The following is a 26,645-nucleotide window of genomic DNA, read 5'->3' on the forward strand; positions in this document are numbered from 1 at the left end:
CTGCGTTGACTTCCAGCTGAAATATTCACTCATTCAGCTTGGCCTTCTTTGTAGGGATTTATTATGTGTCTGGACCCTCTCTATAAACACTGATACATCTGACACTACTAGGTAGGCTGACTTACAAGCCCAAAAAGAACCACGGGCTCAGGTGTTTGTGTGTCCCAGATTGGGTTTTAAAGGCCAATTTTATTTTATTTTGAAATATCAATAGCCTCCATCTTCAATCTGCTCCCCTTTCCCTCTTTTTACAGTGATCTGCTGATGGAGAGCTGCAATCAAGAGACATTTTCACTGACCATGCCCAGTGCTCTCCAATCAAACTTTAAAACAGTATAGAGCATATTTTGCTCTTAATTACACCGGTATAAACCAGGAGTAACTCAACAGAAGTTGGTGTAGAACTGCTGTAAGCAAGAACAGCCTCAGGCCCAAACTTAGAATACCCTACTGCTGTGCAAGGGCAGGTCCCCACAGTGGGGTAATGCACGCTACTCTCTAGAGCAAAGTCCAAACATTAAAATAACTTTCTGGGGGTAATAGACTCAAGGGACCGGCAATGACATCCAACCCAATGCACTTGTGATTGATACCCTTTGGTGACTGTTTGGTGCTCTCAGCCCAGTCCCTGGTGGACAGGTGATCATTACCATAGTTGGCACTAATTTGCATCCTTGAAAGAGTCTGGAGACCAAGCTTCCCATTCACCCATGGCGGTGGTTCCACCAGTCAGCATTGAGGCACGCTGATATTGGGCACTATGGGGAAGTAGGCACTGATTCTACCCTCTTCTGCAGATAAAATACTTCAGTCTCCTGGTCTCATGCTGAGACCCGTTTCATGAGCATTAAATTCAAGTGGAAAATTATAATAGTTAATTGTTGGGGAGATAGGGACAAGGAGTCCATTTGCAAAGCACCCTCAGAGCAATGCAACTTTGTTTTCACTGAGCCCCACTTCACTATTCCTCTGCTACAATGTATTGTTTTAAGGTGCATTGCTAATGGAATAGGTGCAAATGGGATATGGCATGCCAATATACTTCTGTAAATTATGCCCATTGAAAAGTTGTAAGAACTCATACCAGGGATGGAGAAGAAATGTTTATACTAGAGGTTAAAACTAGATGTCAGAAAAATGAAACTAAGCAAGAGAAAGTACAAGCCGAATATCGGGGAAAAAATCCATGTTGGCGGTGTGTAATGGGGTGGCATGCCCTTTTAAGGGCAGTGGGGACAGCCAATCCTAGTTATTAAGGAGGCGCATCTCAGCAGGGTTCAGCTGATTCCCCTATAAAGAGCAGCAGGAAGCTGCAGAGAGAGTGAGTTCTCAGGGAGATCGGAGAGGAGTGTAAAGGCTGCTGGGAGGGAATAGGCTCCAGCAGAGAAACCAGGGACTTCAGACAGGAAAGGTCTGGGAATGGGCTGGTAAGAGGGTCAATGGATGAACTTGAGGAGGAACCTGAGAACTGTCTTTGTTTGTTATGATCGTAAAACCAGAACCTGGGAAGGGCTGTGAAGGGACAAAGTATTTGTGAGTTATTGAAGAAGCCCCAGGAAGGGGGAAACTGAGGCAGGGGACTGCTTGCTGGCCACCTTGAAGGGCTGCTGGATGCCCTATTGCTTGAGCCATTTAAAACTAGAAGAAGACAGACATTGTACAGAATGATCCTGAATTTGCAAGGGGAAAGACAAGCTAACCTAACAGGTCTTCCCATCCCTGATTTCTGCATATGTTCTATGAGAGTCTCCACTACGTTCACAGCTACATTCTAGAAATATGTATAAACCGACCAGACAGACCGGGTATATGCCATAGTTAGGGTGTGATTTCGTTGCAAGGTCAGATTCTATGAATTCTCCCCTTCCTCTATATAAATGGTCATAAAAGGACTGGTCACCCCCCACTGTGGAAGTACAGGGGTAGTTCTGTGACCTCACAACAAAGTCATCCTCCTAACTGTGGAGTACACATAGTATACCTACACCTAATTCTACCTATACATATTATAGAATATAGATATTAAAGTGGCAAGAACCACACAGAATGCACAGTCTGTGGATGATTCAGCTATTGCCAGAAACCTGCTTGGTCTGGATAAAGAGTTAAAACAAACAAACAAAGTCTCAGTTAGGAACATAGGAATTGCCAGAGTGGAAAGACCAACGGTCCATCTAGCCAGTGCCAGCTGCCTTAGAGCAAGGTGCATGCAACCCCACAGCAGGCAATTATGGAATAACCTGCCCTAGGGAAAGTTTTGTACTAACTCGTATTAGTTAGAAGTTGTTGGCTCATGCCCTGAAGCACGAGAGTTTACATCCCCTCAAAAACTCTATTTAATCCTTACTATAACCATTCCTGATTTCTCGCCATCCATAGAAATGGTAGCCAATAAATATAATAAACGAGACTGCTTTCTCTCTTCTTACTAACACTAACAGCTTGTCTACATGGGAAAAAGGCCTGGAATAGCTATTGCTGAATAGCTGTTCCACACTAGCTCCCCGCACTAACTCATACTCTGTACCAAGAGTGACTTTGTGAAGTTTAGGGTAATCTACTTTGGAAATGGATTATTCTAAACTTAGTACAGAATAAAAGCATCCACACAGAGAGTGGGTGCAGAATAGCTATTGCATTTTATATTCACCCCTTGCTACTTCTGCACTCGCTTCCCTATGAATTCCCCATGTAGACAAGCCCTAATAACCTGACTATTGGTTGGAGGTTGCAGTATAAAACTGGTAGAGAGATCCTCATCCATATAGGCAACTCCACTTTCATAAGCAGATCCCAGAGGTGACAGTGAAATAAAAAATCCATGTGCACCTGCCAGCCCCACCACCCCCATTTTGTGTACTGAAGTACCTCTTTATACATGCAATTATCCAGTCCACATGAAGATATTTTTGTGAGCACCCATAACCCCCACATTTCAAAACTTGACCCAAAGTAACTTAGGAAACAGCAGCAGTTGTAAAATTTGAAGACATTGCAAACAGTGAAACCAACAGATCATATTAATTTGACTCATAATGCCAGCAGCTAGAGGTTTTCACTGACACGCTCTTATTCAGCAACTTGAGAAAACCACCAGCTTCCTGACAAAGCCAATTGCTGCTGCTGCTAAAAACACCAACCGAGAGCACAAGATAAACCCTCAGATGCTAGGTTAGCCACTGCTTGACGCACAGTTTCTTGTGTCTGGTCTACGAGAACACACGAGCTTGGGCAGAGTGTTGGTGTGTACAGCGTCAGACATAAGAGGAGGCAAGGCACAAAGTTGTTATTATAAAAATTCAGCAGTAATTTGAAATACGAGCATGAGACGAAATGTTGACATCAGAATCGGGTTTAGGTTGAGGATGCTGTTCAATTAGGGCTGCACTTCTCCACTGGTGGCATGACAAAACAGCTGAAAGCCTTCTGTCTCCACAACCCCTTTGGCTCATAACATATTTCCCTCTCATTTTAAAACCTGAAATTTTAAAGGGACATGTCAACTGGGAAGGAGGCAATGAGAGAACAGCCCAGGGTACTTTTCCAGTTACCCAGAGTTAAGGCATTCATTTCAATAGCTGGATGCAGTGACATTGATTTTGAATGGAAAGAGAAAAGGGAGCGACTTCTTCAGAGCCACATACAAACTAGAGGCCTGATCTTGAAACATGTTCAGCCCCAATAAAATGAGCTCCTCACAGGATCAGAACATAAGAATGGCCATACTGAGTCAGACCAAAGGTCCATTTACCCCAGTATCCTGTCTACCAAGAGTGGCCAGTTCCAGGTGCCCCAGAGGGAATGAACAGAACACGTAATCGTCAAGTGATCCATTCCCTGTTGCTCATTCCCAGTTTCTGGCAAACAGAGACTAAGGACACCATTCCTGCCCATCCTGGCTAATAGCCATTGATGGACCTATCCTCCATTAAGTTATCTAGTTCTTTTTTGAACCCTGTTATGGTCTTGGCCTTCACAACATCCTCTGGCAAGGAGTTCCACCGGTTGACTGTGCGTTGTGTGAAGAAATACTTCCTTTTATTTGGTTTAAACCTGCTGCCTATTAATTTCACTTGATGACCTCTAGTTCTTGTGTTATGAGAAGTAGTAAACAACATTTCCTTATCTACTTTCTCTACACCAGTCATGATTTTATAGACCTCAACCATATCTCCCTTTAGCCATCTTTTTTCCAAGCTGAAAAGTCCCAGTCTTATTAAACACTCTTCAGACGGAAGCCACTCCATACCCTTAATAGTTTTTGTTGCCATTTTCTGAACCTTTTCCAACTCCGATATATCTTTTTTGAGTTAGGACGACCACATCTGTGCACAGTATTCAAGATGTGGGCTTACCATGGATTTATATAGAGGCAACATGATGTTTTCTGTCCTATTATCTATCCCTTTCTTAATTATTCCCAGCATTCTGTTTGCTTTTCTGACTGCCGCTGCACACTGAGTGGATGTTTTCAGAGAACTATCCACAATGACTCCAACAAGATCTCTCTCTTGAGTGGTAACAGCTAATTTAGACCCCATCATTTTATATGTATAATTGACAGATCCCTGTGGAGCCAAGCCAAGGAGATTAGAGCTCTAAATTCAAACCCTGTTTGAGGAAGAGAGAGAATGATTTGTTTCAATTTAAAGGGAGCATATTAATACCCTAAGCAAGTCGAGTAAGTATTGTATTTATTATAGGATTTCAGCTAATCTGGTGTCTGCTTTTATTCTGCTGTTGTTCCATTTCTCTATTGCTTGCAGCAACATCCATTTACACAATGGCAGAGTCAGCTTCCCTTATGATAGTCCTCAAATAATCACTTACTATAGTGCAAGGGATTTTTTAGTGTGTGGAATTCTATTCCCCTTTTCAAAGCTGCTCTTGACTCATCAACAGTATAGAGAAAAAAGAAAAAACCTGACCTGCAATTTATCAAGTGTAGAACATGCTGCACACTAACAATGTTACAGACCGACACATCTACCAGACTGGAAAATGCTTAGCTTGTGCTTTGCCCCTCTGCTGTTTACAGCCCTGAAGGAGGCTAACAGAACCACCTTGAAGAACAGCCACTCGCTGCTCTTACAAAGTATACAATCAGCTGCTTGGAATTCTTTCATGTCTAAGCTTTTAGCCTGAGGTATATTATCCATTGCATGGAAACCAAGAAAATGTACGGAAATTTAGGTTAAATATAACAGACACTCTGGCTAGTTCAAATTAATGGGGTGGGTGCCCTGATAGCTCATTTGTCGCAAAGTGTTTTTCCGACCAGTGACCTCTTTGCAAAGCTAGTTTAATTGCTCTTAATGTATGGACTCTTAAATGAGGCAGTTGGGATGACTCCAGGATGAGACAGACAATGAGTTTTTTTTATGAGAGACCATGTCAAAGGTAGAAACAGGTGAAACCCCTCTACTCTTTCATAAACCATTCTGTAACACAAGAACAAAGGGGTCACTCAATGAAGCGAATGGCCGGTCAATTTGAAGCAAAAGAAAATACCTGATGCGGTGCGTACTCAAGCCTGTGAAATTCATTGATACTCAAAGTCAGAGTCAAATACTATCGTATTCTAAATGAGATGGATAATTTTATGACCAAAAATGTTTGCAGTTAGTGTGCTAAGACCAGGGTAATCAAATGTCATGCTTAGGGACATTAAATAATCATTGCAGAAGCCAGAAAGGACTTTGCCCTGCCCCTTCCATGAACATCATTGCATAACAGGGCTTAAGATGGACTTAAGTGCAGTCCTGTGCAGATATTATGGGGGATTTTCAGCTTCCTCTCAAGCATCAGGCACAGGCCACCGCAAAGGGAAAGATAATGAATTTGATGAACCACTGGTCCAATCTGGCATGGTAAACTTTAGTGTGAGACAGACCTTAGAACAAAATGCACCTACAGTGGAACTCACATCTGACAAATGTTTCTGAGGACTCTTTTCTGTTCCTCATAACGAAGGCTCATTATAGTGAATGAGCTTGATTGACTTCGGAGGAGATAGTCACTTGGATAGCCTGGTGAAGAGTAGTGGAAGACCACATATAGAACAGGGATGGATAGGCTTTATGTTCAACAAAGCATTCTGGTTTATCAATGCTTGTCCTAGCAAGGGTAGAACATATTCCTTTTAAACAGGTTGAGAGCAGTATCTAAGTTCTGCTACAAAAATATTACCCATTACAGTGCCATTTAAAAGCCCATTTCATGACCCTGAGTAATTACCTCCTCTAGCCTTCGCCTTTGCTCCTTCTGCTCCTCAATCCGCTTTTGCCGCTCTGCTAGCAGTTGCCGCTTGTGCTCTTCATTCTCTCGCTGCTGCTGCTCCAGCTGCTGCCGTCGGAGGGCCTCTGAACGCTCCTTATTTGCTAGCTGGAGCCTCAAGAAATCCCGTCTCAGTGTTGACTCTCCAGGCAGATTTAGGATAGAACTTCAGAGGGAAGAAGCATCAGAGGGGTTCTAACCATCTGTTTATGCTCCCGACTGAGAAATTCTGCATGTGTATCTATGTTTAACTCCTTTCCCCTTTTGGCTCTGCATTTTGCCATTGAAAGTATTTGTATAACAAGTGGAGGGGGAAGTGCTGGCACAGTATTTGGTGAAGAAAAGCAGGGAATCACAAATGGACTAGGTAGAACAGCTCAGAGACTTGCCAGGTGAGATGCAGCAGTTCTGCTGCCTCATTTTTTACATGGTTTTCAGGAGACAACAAGCTTCATGGTGGATCAGCCTTGAATTCGTGGCATAGCTCACATGAAGTAAGGGTCATCACACTGTTCATAAAATCACTAGTAATTTATGTCCTCGAGTTTTTTTAAGTCTCTAAACCAAAGTCCCTTCGGTTGCAGCGGCATGCACTATATTTAGTTGTTCACAAAGCAGATTTAGTGTGAATCATTTGAAATAAAAATACCAGATTATCTCAGAAAAACAATGGAATAACCTGATATTAATTACAATGATTCTTAAAAATGTCATCAAAAGAAAGTTCAACCACCGTTTAGCTTGAAGAAGCAATCAGAAAGGTTTCATGATGAGAAACTACATATAAATAGGGAGCTATACTTGGAAATAAAGGACCACATTGTCAAGAACTGTCTTTAAATTGAACCTTCAATTTTACCACACCTAAATTCTTGCACATGCAGTTTCCCACATCTAGGTTCTTTGGAAAATAAATATTTGCACGTGTAAAAGTCCTTCACACATGTAAATTAGTTAGTTAAGCAAGCTGTGTACTTAGCCATCAAACAATCTGGTTTGTTTAAGCAAATATACTTGCATATACAGTTTTATGCATATAAGATGTGAAAAACTGCAAGAACAATTTTAGAGGCTGGATCCAAATGAATATATGGAAATATTCATCTGTACATTGAAAAATTGGTCAGATTAGGGACAGAAATTCAGACATGTTATGGGGTGGATACTGCTACTATGACCTTGACAGCCTGACACTGATGAATTTTGAGGCCAGTGACTAAGCAGACAAGTTACACAGCTGTCCACATACCATCATATGAAAGAAAATACAGCTACGGTTTTTACCCTAGGTTTTTATTTTTTTAAAGAAAGAATAGAATAAAATAATTATCATATCAATGCAGCTTTAAACCCTTAGTGTACAGATGCCCACCAGTGAATAGGATAATATATGGAACCTCTGCTTTCTTGTGGTGTTGGCATACTGTATTGTAGATCACAAAGAAAATGAGGTATCACTTCTTCTCGGCCTTTTAGTCAAGGTGAGCCATAGGATCAATTTAATATCCAGGCATCATCTACTAGAGGGACTACATCCCACCTTTGCATGGGATAGACTCAATGATCAGATTCGTCTTTTTCCATCTCTAGCTCATACAATCCTATAATCCTAACCAATTTTGTACATAGTCAGAGACATACAAGGGGAGAAATGAGCACCTGATTTTTACCTGGGTTCTCCAGAGTCATTTTCTTCTTCCTCTTCCTCACTTCCACTGTATTCATACTCAGTCTCATCTAGGAATGTAATTGAATGTTAGTGCCCTCTATTGGACTCATTTGTTTTTCTACTGTTTGAAGACCCAGATGCTCTGGTATGAGAACAGAAACCTCCTTTATTTTAGCCTGGGAAAAATCAGTAATATTCTCAAGTTTTTTGCTCAAAAAGTCTGATTCTAAATGTGGGCCACAAAGCCAAGGAAATTCAGTCAAAAGCATAATGCAGTCAGCTTGGACTAAGTATACAGCAGTCACTGTGCAGTGGCTGTCTGACATGCCGTGCACTTCTTTGTACAATGGGATGAGTTAAGGATGGAGTTTCAGTCTAAAGTCTGAATACAGCGTTCCCGATTCAACGCTCAACACAGATCTATATCAACAGAGCAGAAAGATGCTGATGTAAAGGCAGAAACTGCCAACACCCTTTTGTAAAATCAAAATATAACATTAAACAGATGACAAATGTGTAAAGTACAATTTCTGAACCTCAACTCCAGGAACACTCTTGCAAAAGTTAAGGTACAGAGCAGAATTCTACAGCAACAAGCCTGTGAAACTGGGATTTAAATACTGTTCCGAGGGCATAAATGTTCTTTTCCCTAAACATATGCACTTTTCTCTCTCCTATTAATATCCATATTGATATTTCCCAGTCAATGAAGGTGTCTACATAAATACCCAATTACAATGCCATACCACATTCTGCAATTTCTATTGGATATAAGTGAAATGTAGAATTTTTATCGGATGAAGAGAATTATAGCAAAAGAAAGGCTCACATTTATCCAATTATTTTCCATCTCTAGGGTACAACCTTCATTTGCCAGTCTAAATACATTTAATACTTCACTGGAATCTGGCTTTATTGTTTTCATTTTACTGAAAAAAATATCAGGAAATGGAATTTAAGCATGAAAAAATGACATTGCTTAAAAGAAATCAGAGAAATAGTGATGTGTTAATTGGCTGGATTCTACAAAACATTTCAGCCATTGAGAGCAAAAATAGAATACACTACACATTCAAATGCTGGTAATGGCAATATATTATTTTAACAAGTTTGTTTATCCACTAAGTCTTCCTTTTATGTGACTTAACTGTGTCTCTGTATCATTTAACTGAAAATGTATTTGTTTCAATTGGTTACTCCTGCAGCAGACACTGTTGTAAGCTCTTTGGGGCAGGGATGGTTTTTATTTGTACAGCCCATTGCCCAGTTTATAAATATGATTTGTGTTGCCATTTTATAACAGGACATAAGAAAATGTGACTTTAGTGGGTTCCACCTTCTGTGTGTGCATGGTGTGTATACATACTCGATTATGAATACACATTCACAAAGTGCTTAAATTCAACATTACAACAGCACACTAGGCCCCTATCCTGCTTCTAGTGAAGTGAAGGGTAAAAATCCCATTGTCTTCAGTGGTGCAAGATCAGATGCTAAGTAATAATAGACATTAGATCAGGTCAATAAATTATTTTTGTTCCTGCGAAAAAATTAAACAAACACAAATTAGTATTTATTGAATTTTTTTTCAAGTTACTGGGTTTTCATTGAAAACCAACTCCCTAAATGTCTCAGTTTTTGTTTTTGTTTTTTATGAAAACTTTAGAAAATTGAAGAGGGTTGAAAGCACCACAGGACGACACCCATTTAATTAAATCCGTTTCTAAATTGAGTAAAATTCATGTTCAAACTGTGACCAGCCCCTAAACATAGTCTGATCTCAGTACAGCACCATGGCACAGCCCCTGGGACAGGGTCTCTATTATGTGTTTATCCTGTGCCTAACACAGCAGGGCCTTGGTCTATAATTGAGGTCCCAGGTCCTACCATAATACATACAATAACCTCTTCTGCTTGGCTGCTAACCTTTTTCTCCTCGCTTCTTCTTAGTCCTATCAATATGGTCCTTAAGCTGGATGCGAACCTGCCTTTCATTAGGCTGGTCTCGAATAAATGGGTGCTTCATCAGCTGTTCGGTCGTTGGTCTCTGACTGTGGTTCTTCACTAGGCAGCTCTCAATGAATGACTGGAATTTTTTAGACCTAGCAGAGAAAGAAAAATATGTAGCCGTGTTAAAAAGAAAATCATGAATCTAGAATTACGTCTAGTGAAAATGCGTCAGACATTTTCTGGATACTTAAAAGGACCAGCCAGCTTGAATTTTTTTTGTTTGCAAATTGACTAAATTTTTAAAAAATGGATTATTGTTAGAATGTATTCTTTCAACAGTATTGTCCTGAAATAATTTTTCTCATCTCCAGTTGATGGTTAGAAGGATCTCTCCATTGCTCATTATAAAACACAGATAAAGGGAAACAATTATTTATAATTATCTATTACTGCATTTTGGTGGGCGGTAATAAATTTCTGGGTTGAAGGGGGATAAGCAAAGTGATTTACATTGACTCGATGTTACACAGATTTTTAAACATTTATAACGTGTACAATCTCCTACTTCTTCATGCTGTTCTTAGTCCTTCACTTACTCCCACCATGAGCCTGGACAGCACGCACTAATCTCATAGGGTATTACATCTTGACTATAGTATGTTTGTGAAATCTGCACTGTCAGCAGGTATCCACACTGCTTCAACCTCCACCCATTTGTGGATCAAGACTAATGACCTGCCACTCTTGCTGGGCTGTGCAGAAGTGGGAAAGAGGCTCTGTTGACAGCCTAGCCCATCTTCCCCTCCCTGCCTTGCTACAAAGAGTTAAACTAAACTTCAGCCAAAGCAAATCTGAGAAAACAAATGTCTCTTGGCCTCGGATTTTGTATATCAAAAGTTCTGCCTGCAACTAATTTCAGCACATTATAAACCCAAGAGAATAAGGATTTACAAGAAGGAGATGCTGACAGACCACTATGGGGCATGTTGCTTTAGCAAACCGGAACATTTGTGTAAATTAATGTCAGAAGCCAACTGATATTACAGAATTGCATTGAGAGGTAAAACAATAAGATTTCAGGGATTTTATTTTTAAACCGTCACACTAAAAAGCGATTTATCTTTTAAGTACTAATCCATACAAATTCGGATGTGAAAATAAATGCTACTAGCGCCAATAAAATCCCCCATCTAGATTTATTAATGAGAAAATCTCTCCTCTCTACCCTCCCCCTAAAGAACAGTTTCTTGGTGTATTCCAGAAGGAGAAAGTCGGGTGAAGCTTTATTCAGTCCAGTTCTTTGTACATGTTAAAGTAGAGACTGAGCCTCTGAGCCTGTATGTGGATCCATGTGGGCAGACCCCTTCACGTAGGTGGAGCCACAATAGCACTGGGGACCTGCCCAGGCAGATCTAATTGCCGGATCGGGGCCTGAATCATTACAGAGAAATGTAGCCAAAGACTGTACTGTCTGCTATGCTGGACAACAAAAGCAACTGGAAACGTCTCATTTAAGTGGCACTCTGTTTTATACAATCTGTTTGCTTAAAACAAACCTTGCAAAAGTAATTTGCTATCCCCTCCTGAAGTGAACTACCACAAGAATCAGTGTTTAATTACATACTTAAAGTGTTTATTTGACAGTTATTGTAAATAAATACCAATTGGTTATTAATTGACTCTTCCTGGAGTTTAAGGGGTATATAAAATGCTTACGTGTAAATGATCATGAATCCCAGCTGCCAGTAATTTGATTTTGTGCTGCAGTACATTCCATTAGATTAGTACCTCCTGTTTACTCAGTCTGCTTATATGCAGTACTAATATTTTAATACACACATGGAAGTTAGTTAGGTATTGACATCACATACCACAAAAATGTCAAACTAACAGTCAAGTTATATTATAAGCACAGACATTAGTGAGACATTCAGTGCTTTACTGGAAAGCAAATATACACTTTGCACTGCCAGTCTGACAGGTAGTCTTACAATAGCAGTTAAAAAGTGGCCTCCCTTTGCATGTGTGCATGAGATCACCTGTGCATGTACTTTTCAGATATTTGCATGTGCATGTAGTGTAATTTACAAAACCTACTTGTATACTTTTCTAGCAGGCCCTGGCTTCTATTTTAAGGGGAAACACTGCAAAACTTGGCATTCTCATATGGCTTTAATCCTAATAAGGCAAAACTTCGCTATTTCAAATGTTTTTCACTTTGAGTTTTTGGATTGTTTTGAACACGAAATTCAGACTGAAATTCAGGGAGTTGGAACCTTCTTGAATCCAAGGGGAAAGAAGGGACGCCCAAATCCCTACGAAACAGACCTGCAGCTACACACAGCTCTGTCTGTAGCCCTGCATTCTGTCACAATGCAAGTCCTGGTTAGCATACAAAACAAATCCCAGCTTTTTTCAGAAAGACTTGTAAAGTGCTGACAAGGATGGGGCTAATGGTATGCCCACCCTCTTCCAGAAACTGCTAAGAGTCCTGCGGGTAACATGTTGAACAAATCCTCCTGGTACTCAGAAAGCGTAATGTGTAAGAATAACAAAGCATTTTCTTAACAATGTTATGGTTTAACACCTAAAGCATGCAACTTTTCAGGGCCAGGTTATCTGCTGGGGTAACTCCATGGAAGTCAATGATTTACACCACCGAGAACATGGCCCTCAGTTTTGCATGTTTCCAACAGGAAGCCTGGTAAAACACATCAGTTTCACATGAGTTTCACTTTGAGATCATGGAAACTTTCAACCCCCAAACTGAAGGTGAAACTCTGGGTGTGTGAACCTGTGTGTATCAAACCCAAAGACCTTGTTTGTACCAAGGTATCAGAGGCAAAGCAGACAAATGTTGCATAATTTAATTATTAACCTATTTTACAGATGAGAAAGATGAAGTGGAAAGGGTAAATGACTTGGCCAGGAATACAGAGATTCCTTTACTAAATAAGAACAGGCAACGCTTACACAACACTAGAACTCACATCTGCCTGGCTGCCAAGCCGGTGCTAAGATCATTCCTTTACACTTTTTTCCTTCTCAATTATATTCCCCCTCCCCACTCAAGCAAATGGCATGTGATATGTTGTGATGACAGAAGTAGACACAGCTGTGATTGTCTGGCACACAGGTCTTCCAGCTTCTAACTGTTAACTAACCCACCCACAGTCAGAAGAAGGGATGTGAATAGCGAAGAGTCTCACAGAACTACTGTACACAGAAGCAAAGGCTGAGCAGTCTGTTCTTGTGAGCACACATGGACACCCCTAGTGCTTCTACGATCCTAAGAAATGCAAATTATAGGGTGGGATGTATAACTGATTACATTATGAATGATGTATGAAATAACCCTGTTATACTGCACTTCACACTTTAATAGTGCCTTTCACCCACAGCACTTGAAACATTTCACCCATGTTCATGAGACTTGCTTCAGGTCACATTGTGAGCCAATGACAGAGCCAGAGAAGAATCCTCAGGAGTCTGGACTCCCAGCCCCTTGTTCTAACCTCTGTCTGCACTGAGAACAGGGACAGCACTGCCTCAAGACCAGCTGCATGCTGCTGGGTTGTTGCACACGCTCCCTAATAAGCTCAAGTGATTCCAGAAAAGAAAGTCAAGCTCAAATGTCTGACACTCCAGAGCGCTCATGGCATACAGAGTATAGGCCTGCCAAGACCCAACAGAACTCTGTGCAAATTAAAATGGCCCCGGGAAGCCAGAATGTGGTTCACAAGATGGGGCAAGGCAAAACTATCAGCCATGGTCACTGAGAACCTGTGAGTGCAAGGGCTGCTCAGGGCTAGTGCCTTCCTGAAAATCATCATATCATGCTGATTTGAACCAGAAGAAGAAGATGATTACAAGGAGCCAGCCTTTAACTTCAAAGAGAAGCGGGGCTATTTTAAAAGCAGGTGCAGGAGTTCAGCAAGAAACCAGGCTGACTGTGTTTCTACAGGGGTTTTTCTATTTGCAACAGCAGGCAAGATCCCAAATCCTTTCTACTTATCAGTGGATTTCACAGACTTAACTTCTTCATCTTCAACCATCAAGGGTTTTGCAGCCAGTTAGCCATTTTTTTCCTATGGAAAAATCCATCTTCATCTCAGTGCTTTAATGTGACTGAGGTCAATATTGCTGCATATGGAGAGGTTGACAGTCCTAAGCCCATTTAAGACTACTTGTTCTGAGAGTGGAAAGCACAAAACACAGAGAAGAGCTGCTGATCTTTGTTACCCAGCAAGCTGGATTTTTAATTTTTGCTTTTCTCCTATGATTTTAGTGCTTGTGGAAGATGCAAGACTGAGATCTGGGGATGTGCAAAACTTATACTGCAGGGATCTGGGCAAGCATTTTGGGGGGTTCAATTCTTTGGGTTCTGCATACACAGCTTCTTGTCCTGCTTCGATTAGACCCAAAACCTTGGACTAAAACTCAGTCAAAACCATTGGCTTGCACCTGGCTTCATGCTGAAGACATTTAAAACAATGGTTTAAACATCTTGGTTTAAAATCATGAACTAATCCATGTTTGGCATGCAGTTGAGTCCAGAAGTGTGAGATTGTTGGTATTTCATCTGAGTTTCAAATTCATAATAAAACCTAGCAAGATTTACATAGCTTTGCTGAGAATAACAGCGGTAAGAAATGGAGACTAAAGGCTTCTATTTATCCACAGAATGGATCCAGCCCCAATAGTTGTGTTTCGACTGTGACTCGGAGAGGAGCGTAAACAAAATTCTATGTCCATTCAACCCTTCCCCTTACTGCAGACTGTTAGGAAGGATAGACACATCTATCATGCACTAGACAGAGACCACCACTTCATTTGAGAAAGGTCACCCAGTGGCCATCAGATGATAACGAGCTTGGCAACTACAGATCTCGGCTGGAATTGAACAGATCTAGAAATGAAAGGTTCTGTAATTGACTACAAATCCCACAAGCTATCCCATCCCCTTAGAAGTTTTTAAGTCTTGCTCTCTTCTCTCCAAAGAGAGAGGCGGCAGGGGTTAATGACATGAGGGAGAGAACATGACAGCAAAGTGACCTGGTGGTTTCACACCCCAAAGATCAATGGGATTAGGATTCAGGAGAGCCAGTGCAGCTCACCAGAAAAAATTGGAGAGCGGTGCAATATATGGGTGTGAGTTTAAATACCCCAAAGTCTAGGGACATTTAAATCTAGAGTGTTGGTTCTCGCTGTTCCCTAGTCACAAGCTGAACAATTATTTCATCCCCTTCAACTTTCTGAACATCAGAACAGTGAAAGCTGGGCTATATTAACAGTGAGACAGTTAGCTGGAATATGAGGGAAGGGTTGCGTGTAGCACAACTCTGGCTTGGGCAAAATGGATTAAAATACTCCAGGGACACAGACTGCAACTTATCAGAACAAACAAAACAAAACTCCTTCTACTGTTCAATTTTACCGTAAAGGCAGGGGAGGAGGAGGGGTTGCTCAGTGATTTCTTTCTTCAGCTGCCTTCTTTCTCTCTGGAGGCTCAGACTGCCTTTGGCTATGTCCACACGGTGAGCTGGGGCTGTAATTTCCCTACTCAAGTATGCATACTCATGGAGGCTTGACGAGAGCTAGTGCATGTATAAATAGTAATGTAGCTGTGGAAGCACAGGCAGTGACAGTGGAGGCCTGGCTGAGCTGTGCCGAGTACAAAACTGTCTCAAACTGGTGGGTATGTATTTGCCATGGCTCAGTCATGCCTCTGCTGTTACCGCGGAGACACTGCTATTTATGCTGGCGCTAGCTCTCGCTGAGCTACCGCGAGTATTTGAACTAGAGCTGGGGAATCACATCCCCCCAGCTCATAGCGCAAATGTAGCCTTTGATGAATAAACAATGCAACATAAACCCTCTCGCTTACATCCTGCAGTCTGCCTTGTGCGGTAACAGCTAACTCAAAAGGTACATTTGCCAAGCAGTCAGAGGTGTGATGCCAGCATGGATAGATGTACCTGAGGTAGATCTGATCTAGCTAGCGTGAGTACCAGTAGCAGTGAAGGTGCAGCCCAGCAGAGTATATTCCCAGGCTCTCTGGCTGACTTGTACTTGGGTGGCTAGCCAAAGCTGCAGCAGTTTCTCTGCTATTGCTTCCCATGCTAACTCGATGAAAGGTACCTCTGTACATCTACAGTTCCAATGGCAGCATAGGCATATCCAATGTGTAAGCGGGAGACTGGGAGCTCATCAGAATAGGTATCTGAATACCTGTCTGCGGCTGGATCGCTTCAGGTATCAACAGGAAGTTGCACAAGAGCCTGCAGTTCACAGATCATCATATCATACAACCCTAGCACCGCTCTCTGCAGACTTCAGCCTGGTCTGCACTGAGGTGGGGGGATCGATCCAAGTTATGCAACTTTAACTGTGTGAATAACACAGCTGAAGTTGATGTACTTAGACCTACTCACTGTGGTGTCTTCGCTGCGGTGAGTCAACTGCTGCCACTCTCTCGTTGACTCTACCTGTGCCTCTCGCGGCAGTGGAGTACTGGAGTCGATGGGAGAGCAATCGGGGGTCGATTGATCACGTCTAGACTAGACATGATAAATCGATCTTCGCTGGATCGATCGCTGCCCACCGATCTGGCGGGTAGTGTAGACACACCCTTCTGAACAACCACTGTGGATACTGTTTCAGACTGGCAAGAAAGCTCTCTCTTACATTGGCACTGCACTAAGATCCAGCCAGCTGATGATGAAGACAGTAAAACTAGTGCTGGGCCTGTGTGTGTGTTTTAGAGGGAGTGGTGCTCTTTGGATGCTGGTTTCAAGCTAAGATGTACCCAGGAATTTGGTAATCGCTCCCCACAGCAGACATACCCTAGAAACACTGCAACTTGGACCTCACTTTTCTTCAAAACCTGCCTTGAACTGTGCACCCACTTATGTGTGCTCTCAGCACTAAAGGATAAGAGTAAAAAATTCTAGCACCAAGACAGCACTTTTTTCCTCCAACTCCATACCCTTAGCACTAAGTTGGAGCACTCTCCCTCTATATCACTAGCAGTCAGGGATGAGTGGCAGTACTCTCTCTCTCTTTCTTATATCTCCCTCCCCCAGCCAAACACACACACCCCACCCTAAGTGGCAGGGCTTCCTGTCTTTTCTGACTAAACCATAACTGAACCTGGGATGATAAAATTGTGGAAACCAAAGTCCAGTGTACCTTAAGGGTTCCTGCTTACATCAGCACAGTAACAAAACATCTGCTGGGCTTCAGGGATTCTTTATTTTTTTAAAGCGTGTTTTATTGGAGTGTCCTGTTTTTCTTCAAGATGCTGCTGCATTTTTTCTCTTCCACAATTTTAAAATAAAACCCAAACTTAGTTCAAATCTTCACATTCCTGAGCCTTCAAGATAAACTATCCCTTTTTGGAATGAGTAAATGTTTCCACTTGAAAACGGAATCTCTTTGGAAAGAAATGGCAGCCAAGTGAAGTGTCATGTGGCTTCAGGCTGCATAAATCTTTTCTGAAAAGCCAACTCTTTGCTGTGAAATGGCAACATTAGAGAGCTTTTCTCTCTCTGTCTCAAAGAGAAGTTGTCACCCCACCCACACAGTGCAGCCAGCTGAGATCAAAGCAATCTTTCCTTAGGGCCTGATCCTGTACCCAATGAAATTACACCAGTGACTTCACTACCAACAGGATCAGACCCCTAAACTTGTAAAGAGATTGTTTAGTGCTAACAATACAAACAAGTAATAACATTTTACAGCATTGGAACTTCAGTTTGAAGACAAGACTCACCACTTCTTCGATTTCAACCGTGGGGCTGGATTCCGGGGGATGAGGAACAGAGCTCTCATGGGATGCATGTCACAAAGGGCTAAAAGGTACAACAAGAGGCATTAGGTAGGGCAGGAAGCAGAACAGATACTGAGCATTTCACAGATAAAGCATGTGTTGGGGCAGATGGAGAATCTAGAGACAGGATTTCTCTGAAGTAACAAGAACTCTAACATACCACTAAATACCCCTCCAGAGGCACCTTCCAGCCCAAGGAGTGGCATGACGCTAGAGATGGGCTGGCGCTGCAAAGCTTGGATCAAGATCTGAACTCCCTCAAGCTTTGGGGATGTCTGTACCTGGAGTTTGGGTTTAGACTTAGGGGCTAGCTGTGAAGTTTGTATGCCTGCAGCTTTGTGTTTAACCACACTGACAGGCACTGATGCAGGCAACAGCTCACGTATGTGCTGCATTTCAAAGCCATAGCATGTGCAGGGATCTCTGCCCTGGTTACTTTTAACAAACAAGATCCTAGCATAAAACTGATAGGAGTCTTAACAAGTTTACGAGCTACCTAAATGCATCAGCTAAATCCTTTGCACTGTTATTTTTGTCACAAGAAAGGCCACTGAAATAATACTCAGTGCATTGACAATGTTTTTCATCCATACACCTCAGGGTGCTTTAAAAAGAAGGGTAATTATTTTTAATCCCCATTTCAACTAGGAGAAATTGAAGCCCAAGATCACGAGTCAGTGAGACAGCGAGACAGAATCCAAGTCTCTTGACTCCCATTCCAGTGTTCTATCCAGTGGATCACACGGACTTATCATAGCATTTTAGAAACCTTCCTGTTTTAGTTCTCAACATTCACCCCCTCCTCTGGGCTCCCCAGTCCACCCTTTGTCAGTCTTGTTTAGACTTTTCATCTCCTTGGCGTGGGGACTGTTTGTATGTAGTCTGTTGTATAAAACAGCGTGCATGGCTGGTGCTTAGCAAATAAGAGTGATTACAATTTAGTTGTAATAACTCAACCAAGGCAGCGCGTCTACTTACGAGGAGCACCTTCTGCCATCTCGATGGCTGTTATCCCCAAAGACCATAAGTCACTCTGAAAAACAAAATACAGAGAAATGTCTAGCACAGAAGAACCTTGTAACAATTGAGAGTTCTCTGAGGGAGGAGTGACAGTACTGCACTCCATAGAAAGGGTTTCTGGGCCATTTTATCATGGCTCAGAAGATTTTCTTTTATGTTTTTCTCATTGTCAGTGCATTGTGAGTAGGATTCCCCTCCCCAATGGAGATGTGGTTTTAACTTTGTTTGAATGTCTGAAAAACAATTGCCGCATGAGAACTCGGAAGCCCCATGATCCAATGTGACCATGTTTCAATAATAAAGCAGTACATCTTTTGAGAGTAAAATACAGAAACTCAGACACATATTTCAGCTGCTGAAGCAGCACTGGGCAATTCTATGCTGAATTGTTTCACCCTGCTCCCTTCTTCCAATACTGCCAGCTTCTGACTTGTGTGCACTTTAACCTGCAGCCCTACCTGAACAAGGCAGAGTACAGTGTGCAAGAACAAGACACCTCTGGACTTTCTAGACAGGGGTCGGCAACCTTTCAGAAGTGCTGTGCCGAGTCTTCATTTATTCACTCTAATTTAAGGTTCCACGTACCAGTCATACATTTTAATATTTTTAGAAGGTCTCTTTCTATAAGTCTGTAATATATAATTAAACTATTGTTGTATGTAAAGTAAATAAGGTTTTTAAAATGTTTAAGAAGCTTCATTTAAAATTAAATTAAAATGCAGAGCCCCCCGGACCAGTGACCAGGACCTGGGCAGTGTGAGTGCCACTGAAATTCACCTCTTTTTTTTGACAGAAATCTTGTCAATATGCTTAGAATCAAAGGAAACAGATTGCTTCCTTTACTAAAATGAGATTATTGCAAATGTATTAGTGTGCTTTCTCTTTGCCAGGTGGACTGCAAAGCTTTTCTAATTTTTAAAAAAAAACTTACAAAAATCCAAATCAGTATAAAATGTGTGTTTCCTGCTGTGTTTTTCCTTCCCTTTCAGACTCCATAGATTGCCTGCCCCTGCTCTAGAGCGAGATACATTGACAGAGTAAATAAGAAGTCAATATGATTCAACCTGCTCTATGGCTCTTTCCCTCTCCTGGGGGGATGAAGCAATTTCTCCACATGTGGAAACTGTTCCTCAGACACCACACCATTCATACCAACTTCTGTTGTAGCTGCTGCACCTTCTCTCCTCTCCCTTTTTACTTCAACACATTTGAAACATTTTAATACTTGTGAAAAGGAGTGAAATTGGCAGTCCCATTGACTGGGGCACTCTGTAGACAGAGGGACAAACCCTGAAGTCCTTATTCATGCCAAATTCTCAGTGGAATTTTTGCCTGAGGATGGACTAAATCAGACTGGATTCATTTATTTATTTAAGGCATCTTTACTGGTGTAGCTGAACATCTTGCATATATTCATGATGTAGCAACATCTTACCGTCCTCTTATTACAGATGGGGAAGCTGAGATAGAGAGAGGGCAAGTGACTTGCCCAAGGCCATATGCAGTGTGTGGCAGACCCAGATATAGAATTTGGACCCCTCGAGTCCAAGAACTTGTTTACACTCAGAAGTTTTGCCTCTAACTATACCAGTATAGTCAAGCAACAGAACCCTTCTGCTGTGGACACAATTATAGCAGTGTTTATTCCAGTAGAGTTTATTCTGATTCAGGAACGGAAGTAAGCTTTTGCAGTATAAGGCATCTTTATACTGGTAGAAATGAATCTAGGCCAGGTCTACAGTATAAACTCAAGGTGGCATAGCTCTGTCTGTCAGAGCTACCAACAAAGGAGGTTGAGGGCTGGAATAAGCTCTACCAGCAATGGTGATGGTATAAACTGTGTCCACACCACTAGGGAGTGCTTTAACAGTACATGATACCGGTACAGCTATACCAGCAAAGCGCTCCTCGTGTAGGCCTGGACCGATGCTAGGGCTTTACTGATATGTCGGGGGCGGGAAATTAGTTCACCCCTAACAAACATAGTTATATCACTAAAACTTTTAGGCATAGGTCAGCCCTTAGACTATCCCTCCCATCTAAACTGCCTTGCTAATCCTTTCCTGATGAAGGTGTGGGGGCAAGGCAAATTTCCAATTCCCCTGTTAGGGGCCCTGCTTTCCTCCGTAGAAGCAGTATTGTGTCCAGCCCCAGATCTCAGGGGATCCACCAAATTCCAGGACAGATGTCCCACAGGAGCTGTGTGCCAGGGCCAAGGTGTCTTCTACTAACAGCCACCCCTTTACTCCACCAATGAAAAGGTGCCAGAAAAGCTAATATAGCCTATGGTTCCTGCATGGTACTGGAGGAGGGGGTGATGTGTGTCAGTGCTCACACAGGAGAGGTGAGAGGTATGTGTAGAGGAGCCCCTTCATGCCCACATCGAGGAAGTGGGATGATCCCTGCTGTCAAGGGACTGGACTGAAGTATGACCTATAGAAATCTAAATAGTTATCAAGGATGCTTTCAAGTTACAACTGACCTGGGCTGGATTTGAACTGCTGTTAGAAGGCTCCATGTTCTCCCACCAATCCTTTGAGCCCTCCCTATGGCAACTAATTTCACAACATGCACCACCATCAAATTAGTGGGCAACAGAACAAAGGTGGAATGTCATGGCTATGCTTTTAATTCTTTCTAGCAAGACTTTGGTGTTAGGAGCAACTGGCTCAGTTGATACTCTTGCTCTGATGGCATAAACAGCCCCACAGTATCAATCAGTGTGCCCAATTGGCAGTGGACTGCTCACTAGTTAAAATTAGATGATCTACAAATGGATTTGATGCAGTGCCCGTAGACAGGCTGCTTAGGATTGCTTAAAAATATAAAGCGTCTTGAGATAATTCAGAAGAAAGAGGGGACTGAGCTAGGTACTGTTCATTAAACGGGAGACAAGAGAGCTATATTTCTCCAATGGGAGGAGAAACAAACAGATATGCTTCCTTGTATTCTGCTCCGAAACCTTCTGCAACAAATGTGGCGAATTCAGCAACTGATCTCCTGAAGACCGAGAGCAAATGGGGAGCTTCGTTTTGGAACACTCACTTGATATAACTCTCCTATCACTTCTCCTGGGATCATTGCATTTTCAATTGGCAACATTTATATTCCTGGCTATTCACCAGGAAGCATTTGTAAGTGGTGTTCAACTGCCCATGCTAGAGAGCATCTAGAAGTCATTGATGTGCTGGGTTTAAGCTTTGAGATCCATTAATGAATCTCAAAGACACTTCAGTTCTTGCATACTGGAGAAAATGCTTCAATTACCAGGACACGGAAAAGAATTAATGTATATGCATATGAGAGAGAGAAAGCGATAAGTTTCCTTAGTGGCCATGATATAACTTACTTTTGGCAGAAGTTAGGTAATTCATTACTCCAGACACTGTGTAGGTAGAGCTGTATAATGATTTATAACCAAGTACCGAATACATTAAAAACAGAACACAGACTAATTTCAGTGCCTTCATTTGAAGTATAGCCTCAGACACATCTCTGAGGCTGGTGGATAGCCAGCTGGCACCATAAAGAGACTCAGCTAAAGCAAAGCTGAGGAGCTTTCCTATAGATGATATACTCCACTGCAGAGCAGGGGAAAAGACCAGACTTTCAGGTACAGCCATCTACTCCAGCAGGGGTCCACTGGCAACAGCTTTGCCTTCTGGTGCCTGTCAGCATATCCAGTTCTATACTGTAGTCCGCTAAGATGATTTCCTGTCTTCATTGATATGAAGGCAATGATGCCAACTGTCTTTGGGATCAGTGGCGGATTACTGCACAGGCCCTATGGGGCCCTGGCCAATTTGGAGCCCCTGGAAAAATCTCCCCCTGCCATGGCCCCAGGGCCGGAGGAGCTCTTGCTCCTTGATGCAGCCATGAAGCCACAGTGGGGGCACAGAGCTTCTCCAGTCTTGAGACAGCAGTGGTGGGGAGGGCAGAAAGGAACGAGGGAGGTAGGGCTCTGGGGAAAGGGGTGGAATGGAGTGGGGCTGTGGGCAGGACCACAGGCAGAAGAGGCAGAATGGGGATGGGCTCACAGGCAGAGGGGGTGGGGCCATGGTTCTGGTGCCAGAGTCCCCCACTTGCTCCAGCCCTGGGATCCAGGAGACCTTAATCCACTGTTGATTGGCAAGGTCACAGATTCACTCCCCTGCTGTCCCCCCTCCCCAATGATACAACCATGTATTCTGCCCACTTCTGCTAGGCCCCTTAAGACAAGGCCATGACTTCATATCTTCTTTAATTTCCTTACACTGAGGTATGTGAGTAAAAGTCCTGGTCATTTTGGTGTTATAGGTGCATTAAAAGACTTTTTATAAACACCACAATCAAATAAAGCTGTTGAATATTGGAGATCAGTAACATACTACAGCACAACCTGCAGCTGAGGGGTCAACACCAATTGGTTACTTGGTAGAGGTGGAACTTTAACTACAGCTCAAACAATTTTTTTGCTAGAAACGTTGGGGATATACTTTAAAGTGGTCTCTTAAAGGAAGAGGCTGCCTATTCAGGGTGGTCTTTACACAGGGGCTTCTCTTTATATGGATAGACTTAAAAATCACAAATAGTTACATTTTAAAACATAATAAGCCTGATTCTGCCCTGCCATGCAAGGGTGCTATTCCCATTGAAGTCATGATCCCTTTCTACTATGCTTTCACCTTTCCTCTTTGCCTTCCTCTATCTCTACCTCCCCTTCAGTTTTGCTCTCCATTTATCCAGTCCCGTCACATTCCTGCAATCCCTCTCCACCTTTCCCCACCTCCATTTCAACCCAGCATGCGCCCTTCAAAACCAAACCTCTCTAAACCACGTTTTTATCATATAAAGAAAATGAATATTATATCTAATCAGATGTGTGGTTTGTCTGCCCTCTCTCTTGCTTTCTGAAGCGTTAGGTCTTCAGGGCAGGCAGTGTGTCTTCCTGTGTGTTTGGGAAGCACCTGGCACATCTGGGAGCTACTGAAATTTAATAAACAGCAACAGCAGCACGGAGAATTGCAGATGTGTTAGTGAGAGTAGCACCAAGCCCAATTTTTGAACGCATTTAGGACCCAGTCCTACTCCCAGAGACCCACTGACTAATGGGAATGAGATTGGGTCCTTAATCACATGCCAAGACCTGGGGTACCGAGTTGAGGATTCAGTGTTTTCTCTGCAAGAGTTGACACTTCAAGTACATAAACAGATCTCTTCATGTTATGTTAGCTACTAAAACAACACACCTTAGAGATGGATGAGACCTATTAGGTCATCTAGTCCTTCCTGAAGGGCCAGTGCAGGACTGATCCTCACTATATGTAATTAGCAATAATACTTATTTATGTAACTCTTTATAGCCACAAATCACCTTGCAAACACAGGACTCAATTCTGCCTCAGTGGCAGAGTATGCTCAGAGGGCAGCTGTGGCAGAGCAAGGTGCCTGCAATTCCTCAGCCACGAGGGCACCTACAGGAAACCTCTGCATTCCCCCACGTAGGTAGTGCTGGCCAACAAGAGGCGCACAGCACTCAGAGATGGACCGATTCACCAGAAGTTTTGGGCAGTCTGTACCAGGAGGATTCTTACAAACTCTGATGCAAGGTTGAACTTCCCTGGCCCTGGAGACCCTTTGGGTGCAGTCACCTCTACTGGCACAGGAGGGTACAATTCACACTTTTCTGTGCTAGAGGGGGTGAATCAAGCCCATTAACTCATTAATCCTCACAGCATGTGTCTTGCAGGTAAGTACTGTATTGTTATCCTCAGATGGGAAGAATTCATCTGTGCTGAAACTCCACCCGCTTCATGGAGTTACATCAGGGTTGAATTTAGTCCAAAGAGAATTTAAGCTACCAATCTAACGAGAGTTAGAAGGAAGCCCAGGTTTAGAACTTTAGAGATCCTGGCTGCTACTCGCACATTTCAACCACTGGACATGCTGAGATATTCTTAGAGCTTTGCCCAGCCTAGTTTCAGATTCACAGTTGGCAGGTCACTGCCACCTCCCTTGGGAGACTATTTCGAAGTCTAATCATTGTCAGTGGCAAGACATTTCTTCTGCTGTTCAGCCTAAATTTTCTCCTTATGGAATTTCATTCCAGTTTTCCTAACTGCAATTCCCTATACTGCCCTAAAAACTCCCTGGCCACTCTTTCAATCTCCTGTCAACCACCATGTCCTCCTTTGTTGTTGTTCACTTAAGCTATACAGTGCACATTGACTATCTCAGTCTTTCCACATGGGTCAATTTTTACAATCCCTTCATCGTCATTATTGCTCTTCTCTGAACTCCTTACAATTTCTCAGCCTTCTGGTATTCAGGTGCACAAGATTATAAACAATACGCCAAGTAATTTTAACTAGATATAGAAAGGGATTATCACCTCTGCGGGTCTGAAAGGGAAGGAAAAACACAGCAGGAAACACACATTTGATACTTATTTGGATTGTTTTAATTAAAAAAAAATATTAGAAAAGCTTTGCAGTCCACCTGACAAAGAGAAAGCACACTAATACATTTGCAATAATCTCATTTTAGTAAAGGAAGCAATCTCTGTTTCCTTTGATTCTAAGCATATTGACAAGATTTTTGTCAACAAAAAAGAAGAAACCTCTAGGAAAAAAACAAACCTCAACAATGTGAGTTCTGTATTCACCTTTCGTGGTGTGGTTTATTTTTGTGAGGTATTTGTTGTATCCATCCGTACATTACACAGTCAAGCTCTATGTGCCTAAGAAAACAGTGAGATCAGAAGCAGTTCCCCCCCCCCCCCAAAGGGTTAAGTTTGTGGAGGTTCCTTTTTTTTTTACCCACTAATTCCAGTCTTTTATATTTGTTATCTCAGGCCATTTGGCTTTATACTGATTTGGGATCTGTAGGATCTGATTTGCATCCTTCTTAAAATTCATCATTTGCATTTCTCTTTTCACTTCAAAGCTACAGCATCAACTGTAGCGAGGTGAACCTGACTGGAGCCAGATCCAGTGGCCGCCAGATTACAATAAGCTCTGAAAACACCCTGCAGTTTGGAGAGTCGGCAGCAATCAGCCTTTTGTTTTATATCCACAAACAGCTAATGCCAGCTTCAGAGACAAAACCATCTAGTCTGTTAAGACTATTTGATCCTCAAGGACAATAGGGGAATTCTGATCCTAGCTCCTGCTCACACTTCCACTGCATATTAAGTATCCTAGCTATTTTGGAAGGAGGAAAACATCAGGGATTTCTGAGGAAAGAAATGCTGGCTATGAAGATATAAAGCCAGGATTTTAAACAATATCAAGGAATTTCAAGTGCTCTTTCCAGTGACCGACTCCTTTTTGGGCTATAAACCTCTCCAAATTGTATTTAGAAGATGCAATTTAGCAAGGAATCTATCTAGTGCTAGCAAGCAAGAGAGCAGAGAGCATCTCAAGAGGAATCAAGCATACAGGTGAACCACAAGCTTACTAGCCTAAGGGCATATATTCAGCGGATGGAAACCCCCAGGGTATCTGAGCCAGAACGTCTTCTTGGGTGAGGATTTGCAAGGGAGGAGCTGTGCTTGCTGGAAGGAGCACTGCCAGTGAAGCCAGGGGAAATGCCAATTCAGCAAATCCTCCATGCAACCTCTTTATGGGACACTCCTTTGAAGTGCTGGCCAAAGAGTAAAGCTGATCCCCCAGAGTGGAAATGCCTTGGGGAGGGTGGTGGCAGCACCACCTGCCCTCTTGTGGAGTGAATACCCTCGGGGGCACAGGGATGTATAATTTACATTTCCCTGAGCCAACATATATGAAACCAAATCCATGCCATTCAGCAGTCACTCCCTGGTGTGAGATGCACAAAGAGAAAAACACCTGGGGCAAGCTCACCACTGCTTCTTTGAGTTAGAAAGAGGATGCTCCTTCTTGGCTCCCTCAGCAGAGCCGT

At 42.5% G+C, this 26,645-nt stretch overlaps 1 protein-coding gene across 7 annotated transcripts in view; it reads right to left on the reverse strand.

Annotated features, from left to right (window-relative positions):
* The window catches only part of TNIK (TRAF2 and NCK interacting kinase), a 316,611-nt gene that overhangs the window by 79,636 nt on the left and 210,330 nt on the right, over window positions 1-26,645 (reverse strand). For all 7 annotated transcript variants that reach the window (XM_050965788.1, XM_050965792.1, XM_050965790.1 and 4 more), the window contains exons 8-12: window positions 18,705-18,759; window positions 17,670-17,748; window positions 9,872-10,047; window positions 7,947-8,013; window positions 6,238-6,442 (exon numbers count right to left, since the gene is read on the reverse strand). In XM_050965788.1, coding sequence (XP_050821745.1) covers window positions 6,238-6,442; window positions 7,947-8,013; window positions 9,872-10,047; window positions 17,670-17,748; window positions 18,705-18,759 — 582 coding nt within the window. The remainder of the gene's footprint in view (window positions 1-6,237; window positions 6,443-7,946; window positions 8,014-9,871; window positions 10,048-17,669; window positions 17,749-18,704; window positions 18,760-26,645) is intronic.

Source organism: Gopherus flavomarginatus, chromosome 8, assembly GCF_025201925.1.
Source record: "Gopherus flavomarginatus isolate rGopFla2 chromosome 8, rGopFla2.mat.asm, whole genome shotgun sequence".
Lineage (NCBI taxonomy): Eukaryota > Metazoa > Chordata > Testudines > Testudinidae > Gopherus > Gopherus flavomarginatus.